This window comes from Peromyscus maniculatus, chromosome 3, assembly GCF_049852395.1.
Source record: "Peromyscus maniculatus bairdii isolate BWxNUB_F1_BW_parent chromosome 3, HU_Pman_BW_mat_3.1, whole genome shotgun sequence".
NCBI classification, from domain to species: Eukaryota; Metazoa; Chordata; class Mammalia; order Rodentia; family Cricetidae; genus Peromyscus; species Peromyscus maniculatus.
The window spans coordinates 120,691,905-120,707,521 of NC_134854.1; the positions used below are offsets into that span (position 1 = coordinate 120,691,905).

At 38.3% G+C, this 15,617-nt stretch overlaps 1 protein-coding gene across 2 annotated transcripts in view; it reads right to left on the reverse strand.

The window, feature by feature from the left end:
• The window catches only part of Mdfic2 (MyoD family inhibitor domain containing 2), a 108,749-nt gene extending 94,367 nt beyond the window's left edge, over window positions 1-14,382 (reverse strand). For both annotated transcript variants that reach the window (XM_006972580.3, XM_076566064.1), the window contains exon 1: window positions 14,295-14,382. In XM_006972580.3, coding sequence (XP_006972642.1) covers window positions 14,295-14,382 — 88 coding nt within the window. The remainder of the gene's footprint in view (window positions 1-14,294) is intronic.
• Between the last annotated feature and the right edge of the window lie 1,235 nt (window positions 14,383-15,617).

Here is a 15,617-nt window from a genome sequence, read left to right on the forward strand (position 1 = left end):
TGCAAAAAAAAAATCTACCCAGTTAATTATCCAAGGTAGGAGATGCTGGGAGAGAAGTGTGAAGATCAGGGAAGCTAAGCATGTTTGTAGAAACTAGGAGTTTAGATACTTGGGCCACCAGAGAGCTCTGATTAAAATACACTTTCCATACCCCACAAGGTTCATTGAATCTATATTACTGATGATAAAGTCAGAGCCCCTATGGTTTCTGTTGGTGAGTAATATAGGTGCAATGATTACACAACTTGGTAACTTGTATACTTTTTTATGTATATATGTATGCATATGTATTACCACAGGTCTGAGTTATGTTAAATTCCTATTTCAAAGCTGTGGAAACACTTGACTTAATTTCCTCTTCTATAAGTCTATAAGTCAAACATTTCTTTAAACATTTTGCCACTGGCTTTCTTTTATCAGGGTACACAAAGCACAGAGAGAGAGAGAGAGAGAGAGAGAGAGAGAGAGAGAGAGAGAGAGAGAGAGAGAGAGAAACAAAGAAAAAATAAACAAAATTAACATAATGATGCTGAGGCCAAGACCACTACAGTATAACTGAATCTAATTCTGAATTGAAAAAAAAAATGTCATGGTTGCATTGGGTTTAATGTAGCTGAGAGATGTTTGTGTCTTATTTAAAGCTTTAACAGTGTGACATGTTTTGTTCTTTTCAAATTCCTACTATACAAGTTTAAAATTTTTCAAATATAGATAGAAAAAAGAGTCACTTCTAAGGTTGATGATGGGAGTCTATGTGCTAATCACAAGAGACCAAGAGTGTGTGCAATATCATTTTATAGCTAAGGGATGGTGTTATATCAGATGAGGTTATTTGAAAATTAAAGTTAGATTTGTCACCCAAATATCCTTAGTTTTGCATGATTTTTGACCTGTTCATTAACCAGGCAAACTATATTGCTATTTCTTGATCTGATCGTTGTTGATTCTGCCACTGAAGTTATTTTTTTCTTCTACCCTAGAGGTGGAACAAGGATGTTTTATTTTCAAGTGTTTTTTCCCCATGCAAAGATAAGCAAGCAAAATCAGATTCCAAGTCCCTCCTCCCAGCCATGCTTTGTTTGGTTTCCCAGTGTCAAGAGTGATGATATTAAAACGATTAATCCATACATTTCATTTGTGTCTTGGGAGACTTGGCATTGTGGGATCTGAACTCCAGCTCTGATTTTAGCCATGAACGGGATAGCATTGCAGAACAGCAGCAGAGCACTCCATACTTCTCAGTCACTAACATAAGCAGACAAGTCAGCTTCTAACTCTGCTTAATTCCATAACTAAGGTCCCTTTCCCATTCTGATCACTCTGCCTGTGAGGAAAACAGGTGTTTAGAAAAACCAACTAAGTGAAGGACAGGTTTAAAGATTTATCATCCCCAATGACTTTCCCAAACTTCCCAGTCTTTAATCTTAGTTATATACATGAGTACAAGAGAGGAGCTCTTGATCATCCAGCTTTGACTCTATTTCACAGCAGATGTTTCTTGAAGGGAAATGCTCCGTTTTTTGCATTGTAAGATGTGGATAAGTGACCTGATCCTGTTGTCCATTATTTATGTGACTTTGGATCAAACTATTTAAACTTCTGTGACCTTATGTTCCCTATTAATAAGAAAAGGTGTGATAAGATTTTCTGCATACAACTTTAAGGCAACTAACCTGGAGCATGGATGTGCTATATTGTGAACTGTACCTACAGGACCTTGAATTGGGTTTGATAACATTTATAACAAGAATCTAAGCATATAATAACATATTTCTTTGAGATTAAGAACAAACGTGAAATAAAATGTGAAGATCCAAAAAATGAGTGACTTTGGCTATGCAATTTTGTTACTAAATGTAATGCTAGGTAGATAGCTGCTGAACTACTGATGTAATTCTCTATTATCGGTGGAGGGAGTTGTTCATGTTAATTTATGAGTCAGGAAATTATGATATTAATGCATTGCTCAGTGACATTTATAAAATGACATATTTGCATGAGTGTGTACACCTTACACAATTTAAAGCACTACAAGATGCATGGTATTGCTTTTCCTTTTGAGGAGAAGGTATAAGTGTTTGTGAGTGATAGGACTTGCAGTAAATTTTTGCCATTTGCATTTTATAATTTTTCTGAATTAAATATACATGATTTATATGAAATATATACACAGAGATACATGTTATAAATTCCAACTAAAGCCAGAATAGAATCTTGAAAATGCATCTGGCTTTCATTCCTTATTCTCCAGTCCATGATCATAGTGTTGGGGCTGGCATTCTCTCCAGAGTCAGCTTTTGGCCTCAGCTGCCCTCACAGCCAGTATCTCAACAGGGAAATCATTCCTCCTCATCTGTGGATGCCATGAACTTCTGAACAGTCTTGATTCCAACTTCTTCTAACTCATTTTCATAAAGATCGTCAAATTACACATTGTATCTAAAGCACAGAATGGATTTTCCTCTCTGTACTGCCTCCATGGTTTCCTGAATCTAAGGCCAGATATAGACAATGGCTTCTATAACATTCAGTATGTGTCTACAGCCTGCCTGGAACTGAGAACATGTCACACCATGGCCAAGGTCTGTTTCAACTCTTGGGTTACACGTACTAAGTCAAACATGACTAGTGTCCTCTAGACAGTGTACACAGCTCAGACTTTTGTTGTATATGCACTCTTAGCCATCACATTTCATCAGTTTAGAACCTTACTGGATATTAACACTCTGCTGGAGGCTTCCATCCCAGCTTAATACCCCATGTTCCTCATTTCTAGCTATATTCTTTTCTTTTTGGACTTCCATAATTTCTTTTACTCTATCAGCTTATTCTTTCCTTTACCTACACTATTCTTGAGCACTTGCTTTGGCTCCAGCATGGTCAGATAGCTCCAACAGAGAGATAACCAAACAAAATATATTCATGCCTGTGAGTAATTATTAATTTCATAGCCGCTCTCTTTTACTTAAATTCATTGAGTTAGGGTGAACTTTCTTATATACCCCTCTTGGTGAAAACCATACTGGCATAAGTTACAGGCACATTGTATGGTATTTGTACTTACTTATCCCATAGAACGACTATGTTTTCTTACAAAGAGAAGATATTAAATAAACATACTGCTAGCATGTATAGAGAATGACAAAATATTTAATTCAATCCATGTGACCGTATGCCCTCCAGTCTTCCACCATGGAGCTTTTCCTAATGTGTATTTTTGAGGATTAAAATAAATTCCCAATTAGTATTATTTAGCCTCTACAATCATAAGAATTAGTGATTTCTTATAGTTGTGTGCGAGAGTGGTGATGACAGACTGACTTCCTGAAGTAAAACTTCTGTCACAGAATCAGTTATGTCACAGAACGAGTATTTGGTGCCTTGACTTAGACCCCAGAGCCTGTGGAGTTGCTCGTTAATTTACAAGGGCTGGCCTGTGGATCTTAGAACATTAACAGGATGCTGACTTTGATAGCTCTAATCTATTCAGTCCTATAAATACACCGTGCCTCCAAATTGTGTTATTTAAAGGAAAAAAACCCCAGCATCCTCAGTGCTATTTCCTCTTTATTTCTTTAATCACCAAATAATATGCATTTATTTCGGAACATAAACTAACTCTTTATTACCTATATACTTATCTCTTCTTATCTCTTTTACTATGTTTTTATCACTTTAAAGGAAACTATTAGTTGTAATTTTTTCATAAAGGCTAGATAATAAAGAATATTAAAAGTTCTTTTATGAGACATACGAAATCTCAGTAATTTTCAAATTATTCATATTATTTTAAAGTAACCCTTTATTGTAGGTATTTTCATCCAAACCTGCTAAGTCCATTAGTAAACAAAACAAGGTCATATCCACTTTTTAGTTTTCATAGGGAAACCTGTGCCTGTCTAAGGGATCGGATGTACTCCCATGGCTTAGTGAGTGAGATTACACCCTCAAAAAGAGTCTTCGAAATTAGCTTTGTGCATGCTACTGTGTTTCAAGTGCAGCTAATGAACCTGTGCGTTTCTGAATCCTGGCGACTGGGACATGCTGCCAGTATTTGTTTCCCTAGCTGAATTCTAAGTTCCTTGAGCATCTGAACTGTTGTGTCTTCCTGGGATAATTCTGTGATGAAAACATTCGCTGATTTGATTTATGTAATTTCATATATTTTATAAACTAAATTCTGCTTCTACAGTAGAATAAGTTATACTATTGATCTAGACACACATACACAGTGAACTGAGAAAATAGCTCTAAGATACATGGGAAGGATGCCGTCTTTTACTTTTATTAATATGTGGTATGAATACAGAATGTGCTACTGTCTTCATTGTCTAGGGGAGTTTATTTGTAGAGACCTCATGGTTTATTGTTTATTTAGTATGTTATTTTATGTTCATCTTCACATGTTGGGGAGCATTTGCATGTGTGTATGGGGAGGTCAGAAACATCAGTCTTCAGGCACCTTCTCCCATTCCGTTGAGACAGGATTCCTCACTGGCCTGGACCCTCACCATGAAGAATGATTTAGTTGGCCCCTGAGTTTCCAGGGACTGTCCTGTCTCTGCCTCTCATCCTGCAGTTCCAGAAGTGCTGACTTGACTGTGTCTGTTTTTCCTTGTGGGTTCTGGGGATCAGAATCAAGCTTTCACACACACAGGCAGGCCCTTTAATGACTGAACCATCATCCCCCGAGCTCTGGAGATCATATTAATTTTATGAAATTTAGACATGATATTTAAATATATCTTTTTGTACCTCTGGGCGGTACTAAAGTTTCTACATAGGAAAGTTTCTACAGGTGGATTCAGGTGAGGTGGGAGATCCTGAGTTCACAGTCAGCATAGGGCGCAAATGCTTTCAGAAGAAGAAAGTAGAGGCAGCAATAGCAGCTGGTAAGCAAATGAGGAGCTCCAGTGAAGATCATGGTGCGTGTAATTGGAGACTAGAATTTGTGAAATATCACCCTCACCTTCTACAATGCGGCTTCCCCTTTGAAAAGCTACGCTGGCATGGGGAAACGTCAAAGGAGAAATAGCACCTGGTGTCTAATTTAATACTATGCTTCTCTGAGTTGTCCCTTCTACTTTCTAAAAGTTACACACTGGCAAAACTACTGTCATTGCCCTTGCTGTCTGTCTCTGCTGTACATTTATTTCCTGGCAGGCTTAAATAACGTCTAAAATGGTTGAAATGGCTGATGCCACCTACTGAGTGATGTCTTCATTTCCTCTCTTCATATCCCTCCTCCTCCCTCTTTTTTTTTTAAACTAATGGTCTGGTGAACACCTCATGTAGGTGCATTTTATTAGGAAGTATTCCCTCTAAATGTGGCTCAGAAGCTGAAAGAAATGGGCCATAATCATATAAATGTAGATGTAGAATGTAGAATGTAGCAGGAATGGAATGCCCTTATCCCGAGGCATAGAATGTAAGAGACATTTTTCCTCTGCCAGTAAGATTGCTCTTTCTACCAATGTTGATTAGGTATGTCACATCAACGACTGTTGTGACATACACAAAAATGAGTGGTGCTCAGGCAGTCTCTGTCAGAAGGGGGAAATCTTTCCAGTTCTGGTTGTCTATCATTTTCTTCTTCCCGATGAGATAAAATGGAGTGGTTCCTGGGCTGTGTAGATTGTTTCACTCCTACTTCATAAAACTGCAATTAATAATGATGAACTAAGATCATTCTGGATTTGATGTACTACCCTATCCTCATTGAAAGGGAGTCTTTAAATCTGTGCTGAACAACTTATGGGACTTCACTGATTAATTCATCTGGTCAGAGTCTTGAGGCTGACATGGCATCTTCGCAGCCATCCATTGGGATCAACGTCATCATTTTACACGAAATGAACTTACCCCTTTATAGGCTTAATGGGAACAAAATTTCAACCGTCAGCTGTAGATGTGGCTCTGGAATTTAATTTGTTGAGCTATGAGAATGCAGAAGACCTCATCTTTTCCTGAACTATCTAAACATAAAATAATCTGATATTTGAACTTTAGTAGAAGGCCAATTCGTTTAAAGCAAGCAGTCTTCGTTTCTGAAATGTTTAGTGGTGTATCACCAGCATGCCAGGTTCTTAACAAAATCTTACTCCTCATGGAGAGAGATGCTGGGAATCCAGTTACCACGGAACAGGCTTAGAGTAGTTATGATTAGCACAGCTTCTTTTCTCCTTTTTGTTGATGCCACAAGCTGTTTCTCTTTGAAAAAGCATCTACCTGATCCTGTCTGTCAACTCTTCACTAACCAGAATGAGGACTTCTGGCTGAAATGTTGATTTTTCTTTCTGTGGACTTGGAGTCTATAGGAGGAGACAGAGAAGACAGAACTCTACATAGAGGTCACTTATTCCAGGGATGGTACCCTGGATACATTGCTCACTCTCAAGCTCATCAGAGTTAGATTAATTCTTGTTGTACTTGGACCTCAGCTTTCCTTCAGGGCTATGAACCACTCTCATGCCTTCAATCAATTTCATTCTCATTAATGTAATGACAATCCACATCTTTAGTATTCCTCTCAATAAATGATGAGATTCTCTTCTAAATTTGCTTTGATCTTGAAAAGTAACCTGCCAACCCTTGATAGCTCTTTGTGTTCTTGGAAAAATAAAACACAAAGATGTATATTCTATTGTACTATAAACCCTGTCATTAGTAGGCATTCCCAAACTGAAGATGATCCAGGGCCAAGGAGAGTGTCCATGCTGTGAGCTCCCCACACACACCCACAGAACACTGTAGTCTATAAGTGTTTTAATCACCCATTTCCTCTACTTTTGAAGCATGACATATTTATCCTGCTCTGGTACCATCAAGCTTGTGGTTTCTTCTCATAAAATGTATACTTAATTTCCATTGCTTCTACAAGAACAGCCTCCACATCTTTCATCTCTGAGTGAAATCTGAATGGGTCTTTTTCTTATCTATGTGACTTAATGATCTCCTAAGTCTTCATGTCCCAAAGACAGTTCACTTGGAATGTTTCTGAGGCAGTTTACACTTGAGTTGTTCTACCCACATCATCCATTCTCCCTCCTTCAGTCATTTTTTTCTCTGCTTCTTCTCCATTAAGCATCTATGATGTCATCATTAGCCAGGAGTTGGCATTGGACTCCTTTCTTTCTGGTGCCTTGTATAGAGGCATCAGCCAGTTCTCGGCCCAGATTCCTCACATGTTCATTCTTCTTTTTTCCCACCTCCAGCATTATATCCTTTTCCTGTTACCGTCTTTTGCTAGATCAGGTATACATGTTCCTGAGGTTCTTAGCAATTACCTGCATGAAATTTTCTTTATCATCTGCTGAGCTTTGAATATACGCCCCCTAAACTTATGTTGGGGTGAGAAAAAATAGCAAGAAGGTCTGGAGCAACTGTGGGGATCTTGACCATAGCCTCCTCAGCCTCAGAAACTAAATGTCTTTGCTGCATGTATTGTGTGTTCTTTGGTATTCTGTTATCCTAAAATAAAATGGGTGAAGACTAAGACAGTTCTTATTTATGTATTTATACAACTTCCAAGGACATGTTTTCATTTGTAACTTCTCCTGTCAGCTACACTTAAAAACAAACCATATGCTATTATCTTTTTAGCTATATTTTGCTTATTGCATAATAAATAATATCTAATGATTCTATCCCATGTTTATAGAATAAAATTATCTCATCTCAAGATAGACTATTCACATAAACTAATAGTTTAAAACAGGCAATAGTATGGCTTAATTTTTATGGTAGATATTAAAAAGAAATCACACTTTTGAAATGGAAATTATATGAGTGACAAAATTAGCATAGATTAATATTTGGGCCTTATAATAGAGCACCTAGACACTAAGTTTCTCAAAAGCAGGAACTTCATTTTTCCGTGTTTCTTCACTTAGCATGTTATGTTGTGTATAAATTCAAAAGGAGCCCTATCAAATGGTTGCTAAATTGAATAAAATTGATATTTGGGAATCATTTTAATATTCATGACCTGAAATTGATTTTTGAACATATGAACAAATTACTTTCGATGAAAGGGGAGTCCCTTGCCAGGCGGTGGTGGCTCACGCCTTTAATCCCAGTACTTGGGAGGCAGAGGTAGGCGGATCTCTGTGAGTTCGAGGCCAGCCTGGTCTACAGAGCGAGATCCAGGAAAGGCGCAAAGCTACACAGAGAAACCCTGTCTCGAAAAACCAAAAAAAAAAAAAAAAAGAAAGAAAGAAAGAAAGAAAGAAAGAAAGAAAGAAAGAAAGAAAGAAAGAAAGAAAGAAAGGGAAGTCCCGTGAATTTAGGAATGTCGTTGTGTGTACATCTTTCGCTTTTTTATGGTCTTTGCACATAAACAGAGTTGAGGCATTGGGAGCTTCCTTTATTTTTTTATTTCCTTTATTATTTAAAGAAGAGAACTTGGAAAATGTGGATTTGGCCTCCTCTATGCTATTTTTGAATAGTGTAAGTTGTCGGTTTCTGCTTTTGACTGAATGATAACCTGTGTGTTCCACAGTCTACGTCTTCGCTGTTCTGTGATGAGAGGATAAGGGATGAGTTGTGTGTTTTTTCTCCCTCAGCTTGTAACAGGTGCAAAGCGAATACTCTGTTAAAACAGTGTCTGGGAACTACCCTCTTTCAGGATGATGTGATAATTCTGTTCTCTCCATTTCACATCCTGACTTCTACCATGGCTTGTTCAAATGGATTAATATGCACATCTATGTGAATAGCAATGGATAGATAGGTGATAAGTGGATAACTCCGCCTATGAAGAAATGTTTACAGAAAACCAATTTAGAGGAAATTATATTAGAAGGTATTTAGAGACACAAACTCCGAGAACAGAAGTCACAAAATGGCAACCTGCCCATTGAAATGGACCCACAGAACTTGGTTTCATTTGTCCCACATGGTATGTGACTGTTGTTATTATTGTTGCTATGGCTATTATTACTTAATCTTTAGCAATCAGGAGATTTCCCATCAAAATCCAGATTCCCAGTGTCTCCCAAGAATCAGGAGATACTCTAAGAAATTGCTTGCAATTCAAACACTGGCGATGCTGTGATTTAAACTGTAAATGGCCACAATTTCAAGGCTCCTATCCCTTTATCTGGATGTTTTTCGACTGTATCAAATGGTATAAGGTACAAGCACTGAGATGTTTACCCAGAATGCTCCCTGACTTAATGGGGTATTGCACACCAACCTATTCCACCTGCAATTTCCACCCCAATTTCTATGTTATATCAATTTCTCCTCCATATAGTTTTTTCACATTGGGGCCTATTTTCTCCCTGCCCTTGTTATGAGCTTTATCCAGATCTTGCTTTTCTTGCTTTGGGCTGCTGAAAGGACTCCTCCTTTGCCCCTTTCCCCTCTCCTCTTCTTCTCCTACTCCATTTTGAGCCCATATTTTAATATACTGGTTCTTACTCTCAGATCTGTAGGGCAACATGGAGTTAATATCTATCTATTTGAAACCAAGTTGGAACTCAGCTAATTTTCCCTTCATTTTGGTTAATGCACAAACAAATAGTGAGCTATTGTGCACCAAAGTACTCCCTTCTTGCCGCTCTGGTGGTTTGGCCCCCAGCAGTGCCTTGTTCCCCTCACAGGAGTCTTTGCAGCCTCCATCAGTCTATTCTTTTGGAAAGTAGCTGATCTTTTCTGCTGCTTATTTCCTAATATTCTCCTGTTCTCTCATCATCTCAGAACAAGGATTCCCAGAGCATGGTACCTAGAAGTCTTATTTCAAAGTAAGATGCCCCATGGTTTGGGACATTTTTTATTGTTCCACCTGTATCCTAAATTGCTCCTATTAGGATTCAGGAATTAGAGAGACAATAGATGATACATAGATATATATTCAGAGATAGATAGTTGGGTGGATGGATAGAGATAGATAGGCAGATAGATAGACAGACAGACAGATAGATAGATGATAATAGAGTATGTGTGCATGTGTAAAACAGAGCTATATGCATGGGTAGGTAGGCAAGTATATAGACAGATATAGATTGTAAATCATCCAATGTCAAAATTCTACAGAATTTGAGTCTTTTACTTTTATAATACAAGAGAGAATAACATACCATGTTTATATAAACATTTGCATTATTTACATGTTTGAAATAATAAAATTATTACACACAAAAAGAAAATATGAATGATAGAAGATGATAGATTAGATAGATAGACACACAGACAGATAGATAGATGGCAGATATGTGTGCATGTGTAAAATAGAGCTATATGCACAGGTAGGTAAGTATATAGATGATATAGCTAGATTACAGAAAATATGAATGATAGATGAGGTATAGATGATAGAATGATAGATAGATAGATAGATAGATAGATGATATGTGTGTGAGTAGATGGATATATAGTTAGATCAACAGGTACATAGACAGATATAGATAGATGATAGAAGATGGGCATGTAGATAGATGATTGACAGATAGATAGACAGACATAGATAGACAGGTAGATAGATGATAGGTTCATAGATATCAATTCATAGATATAAAGCTATCTCAGTCTGAACTTTGAGAAGTCTAACATTTGTAGGTGGCATGAATGGCATTGGTAGACTTCTAGGTGGTTTGAGAAAGGAGGAAATCAAATTTAGTTCACGTTAAAATTAGTGCGTTTTAAGCTGTGTTGCTCAAGCACTGTTTATTTGATGATAGCTCTGGGTGTGGCTTTCCTCAGTTCTTCGACATAACCCTGGAAGCTGTCAGGCCAATGACACACATAAGAAGGGTCATGCAAGAGCTGTTGACCTTTCAGTCAAAATCAAAATGTTCAATCCATCAGCTTCTTAGAGGCAGAGTGTTTCTTTGTACTGGCCTCTGCCATCTTCATGCCTTCTCTCTCATAATGGTATACTTAACATATGCTGGCTTAGACTGCATTGGATGTAGACTTGACTGAAGATGAAAATTTAGAGCAGTACCAGTCTGTAGTATGGTGGTGATGGTGAGTCTAGGCCTGGTTGCATGATCAGCGGAAATCATGCACTCTCTGGGTATCCTTTGTTGACTACTACAGTAAGTACCTGCTTTGTACTTGCTCATACAATGGGTAGAATTTACCAAGAGGTCTGGGTTGGGGAAACTGAGGCACTGCTCTGAGAGAAGTGTTCATATTGTTCATTCAAGGAGAAGTCTTTGCTGAGTAACTTGATGCCTGCTTTTCATTTTCTTTAAAGTAGGGCAGTAGGTAAGAGATCGATTTTCATTGGACAGGGTTAGGGGAGTTATTGTGATAAAGTACCTTAGCAATAATAATAATAATAATAATAATAATAATAATAAAGAATTTATAACTAAGAGACAAGTGTCTGCGAATCTGTTTGCAATTTATAAGTCCTGCAAGTTTGAGTATCACCAAGATCTTTTCAACCTCAGTCCCTCAGTCTGTAAAATGGGGACAACTCTATTGCAGAGTAGGTTGTATTCGGAAACAAATAAGAGAGCACAAATAACCTGATAAACTATGTGCAGCACTTATGAATACAGACATTTCCAAGCTCTCAAAAAATACCATTTTTCAGTCATGAAACAAATTGTAGACCCTCATTCTTCATGTGATACACACATTCTAACACCAAGGAAGGAAATAAGGTCTGTGATAGTTGAACAGCAAGCAGCAAGCTATGGCTGCAGAACTGGGAAGCAACTGAGCTGAGATTTAAAGCCATGGATGAGTGCTTCCCAATGCTGTATTCTTTCTGCTGAGTCCATTAGTCCCCCATACACAACCTTTTTTTTTTTTTTGCCAACCCATACACTTTTTCTTAGCAGCAAAAATGAAAGACATTTATGTTCGAAACTAACTCATCCTGATAATTCCCAATTAAGATGTTGTCATCTAGCATCTGGCACCATTTCCTTTTATGAAATATTGTAAACATAATTTGAGTATAGCTTAAATGAAGTGTCCAAATGGGATAAAAACAGGTCACCTGGGAAATTAGATCTTATAGATTACAAGAATTCAATGCCTAAGTTGTACTTAATGGACATAATTTTTTTAAAGAGAATTCTTTGGAAATGATTGGTCTATTGGTTTCATCATTATTTCTATCTAAGTCTACAGTGTAGAGCAATTAAAATCAAAATAAATAATACAAACTTCATTGTGCACAGTAGCAAAAGGCGCTTCAGTTAATAGACATGAAAGTCAAAAGAAAAACCTGAGAGATCTTTGACCCAAATTCATATCTTTACCTTGTTTTAAAAAGATTCCATATAAAACAATTTGGATAAAATTATCAGATAATTTTCTGACCCTGAAACTCTTTGAGGAAGATATTTCAAAAATACTTATGTGAGTATACCTAAAACACAATCTCTGGTGTACGTGTGTGTGTGTGTGTGTGTGTGTGTGTGTGTGTGTGTGTGTGTGTATGTATGTATGTATGTATGTATGTGTGTATGTGTGAAGGTGTGCATATGAGTGCACATACATGTAAACATGTATGTGTGTGAGACAGAGAGAGAGAGGTGAGAAGAGGGAAGGAGAAGGGAGGGCGAAGAGGGAACTGAGAGAAAGAGGGAGGGAGGGAGGGAGAGAGGGAGGGAGGGAGGGAGGGAGGGAGGGAGGGAGGGAGGGAGGGAGGGAGGGAAAGAGAGACAGTCAAAAGTTGATGTTGGTGTCATCTTCAATTATTCTGTGCCTAAATTTTTGAGAGAAGGTCTCTCATGGAACCTGGAGCTCACTGGTTCAGTTAACCTGGCTGTGGCGAGAAATCCTCAGGGATCTTCCTCTTTCTGTCTCCTCAGCCCTGAGATTGCAGGCATTTGCCACCATGCCTGGCTTCTGATAAAGGTATCAGAGATCCAAACTCCAGTCCTCCGGCTTGCATGGCAGGCACTGGACCAAGCCTTCTTCCTGGCCTATTGAGGAGTCTCTAAAGGAGGGGAGCCCTTAATTCATTATTGCCCAGTTGGATAAAAGAAATGATTAATTTTTAGTTGAATGCTTTCAAAAGGCGAATGGAGGTAGGATGGGATTGAGGATAAGAGTATATGATGAAGTTGTATATTGGCATTGGTTTAAACGCAGTAGGAAAGCATTCTTTAGAACATCATTTTGTGCTGACAGGTGACTGAACCATTTTTTCTCTTTAACCTGGTGAGGATAGTTAAGCCCATGTACTGTCAAGTTCTGTAACCTAGTATCCAGTCCCAGCTGTCATACCTCCTGCTTTTGCAAGTTTAGGCAAGTTCCTTGGACTCTTTGAGGCTCAGTTTTCTCATTGGTGAATTATTGATAATCATACTTCATAGGTGGGTCAGGATGATTCAGCATAAACACCAATAAATGCCAATAAACACGTCAGTGTGGTTAATGCCATCAGTCTTGTCTGGGGTTTGTATTACCTTCTCAACGTATTCCTTAGACTCTCGTGTGACCTTACAGAACAAAAGCTGTCCCTTCATAATAGAACAGTTTAATGACATTATGAAAAGGACACATATGCCTATTTACATAAAATATCAAATTGGTTTCCTTTAAGAGGCATAAAGATGTCCATAAAAACAAAAGCTATAAAGACAATCCTTCTAGTAACTAATCACGAGTTTGGACATATTTTCAGTAGCAACACTAATTTGTACTCATCAAAGGAGAACATATTGATTTGTGTGTGTATTTCAAGCGGTGCTCTTACGCATGCTGGGCCTGTGGTCGCAGCACCCTCCTCTGGGAACGGTGGCTTCTTTAACTGCAGTGAATGGCGATTCTATTTGTAGGCATTCTTGCCGACAGCATACCTTCCTTTCTGTAGAGATTATTTAGTCCTCAAATTACACTGTCTTCTTGGAGCTACGGAAGACACATCTCTAGCCCCTCCAGGCCCTCAATAGCAGTGGTTCTCAACCTTTCTAATGCTGTGACCCTTTCATATAGTCCCACATGTTGTGGTAATCCCCCCACATACACCATAAAATTATTTCATCGCCACTTCGTAACTGTAATTTTGCTACTGTTATGAATTATAATGTAAACATTTGATATGCAAACCCAAGGGGTCGAGAACCACTGTTCCAGAGACTATGTTCAGTCTTTAGAATTGTGGAATCTGTTTTCTGCAACCCAAAGACTACAGAGCAATTTCAATACTGAAGATCCTCAGACTGCAGCTCAGGCCATGTATGTATAACGACAGAAAATCAGAATGCTGGTCTCATTTGAACTCCAGGGGTAGGCTGGCTCCTCCCGGGCCACCTTCTGATGGTAGGCAAAAGCACCATTTTCACAGCAGTGGAAGTAAAATCCAGAAGAAGATGACTTACCTTCCTTTAACCAAGGAATGTTGCTTTTGTCATTTTCAAAATGCTCAGCTGTTCTTACTTTTATCTTTTCCAGCTCAGTTTCTGACATCTGAGGGGGAAACAGAATTTGTGATGTAAGAAATGCATCAAGAGCACAGGTTGTGAGCACCGTTTTATGTTAGGAGACTCTTGACATATTATGGAAAATTTTCCTCTCTGCAGTGTTGGGGCACTGTCTAACTCGGCCTTCACTTTGATCCACTTGTGTTATTTTAAAACCCTGGCCCTGAGAACTGAACTTTGTATTGTACAGTACTTCCTACAGTACTTCATTGCTCGGCAGCAAAGCCTGCTGGAAGATCCTAGAGCTCTTGGATCTAAGTGAATAATGGACTACTAGCAAGACTCGGGAATGTCACAAATAAATAAACATTTGGTTGCTGTTTAGTGTCTTTTAATGTCGCATAGAAAAGTGTGCGAAAAAGTAAAACACAAAGATATAGATAACAATCAAACACAATAGGACCTTTTCTAGGAATGTATTGAAAAGTAAGAGTCTTATTACCTAAGCTAGCTAACATAACCTCCCAGCCTCCCTACTCAGCCGAAGGTATCCAGGAAGCCTTCTGCACACCTTCAGAGCAGAGCCCTTGGCTTTGGGGGCTTGCTTGCTGTGCAGATTCTCCTCCATTCAGCACTACAGAGTACTTACCTGTGTGTTGCAAAAGGGGGAAGTCCAAGGTGTGGGGCTGGGGTGCAGTGTGCTGCAGCTTCCCTTGTGTCTGGGTGTCCAGCATTCCTCTACCCTGGCAGAAATGAGCAGAGAGGCAAACACGCTGCCTCCCTGGGTGGTGCTAGATTTGTATGGCTGCCAGAAGCATCCAACTTGCGGCTGAGAGTTTTTTTTTTTCCTAAGGTAATATAAAGCCTGTGGTTTAAAACAATAAAGCCTCCTCCAGGCTAACACTTATTTAAAATGACACTCTACCAAACAGGCTAAAAAACGGTGAATTCTTTTCAAATCCCCTTCCCTTTCTACCCACCATTCATTGTTTAGTATTAATATTAAAAGGTGCTGAAAGAACATACTGAAAACATATACACAAACTATTTGGTTTAAAAGAGAGACCTCTAAAGCTGAATTCCCCAGATGTTCATCCTCTGGCTGCTGTTTTGAAAATCATTTTTCCCTAACATTTTATAAGCAATAAGAAAACATTGAATTTTTGACTTTATCATTTGCAGATATAAATCTAAAAAGGATTTGGAATGTCATTCCAAAGAGCATTAGTCATTACATTCTTAGGTGAGGACAACATTGTTTTTAATGAAAGATAAAAACCT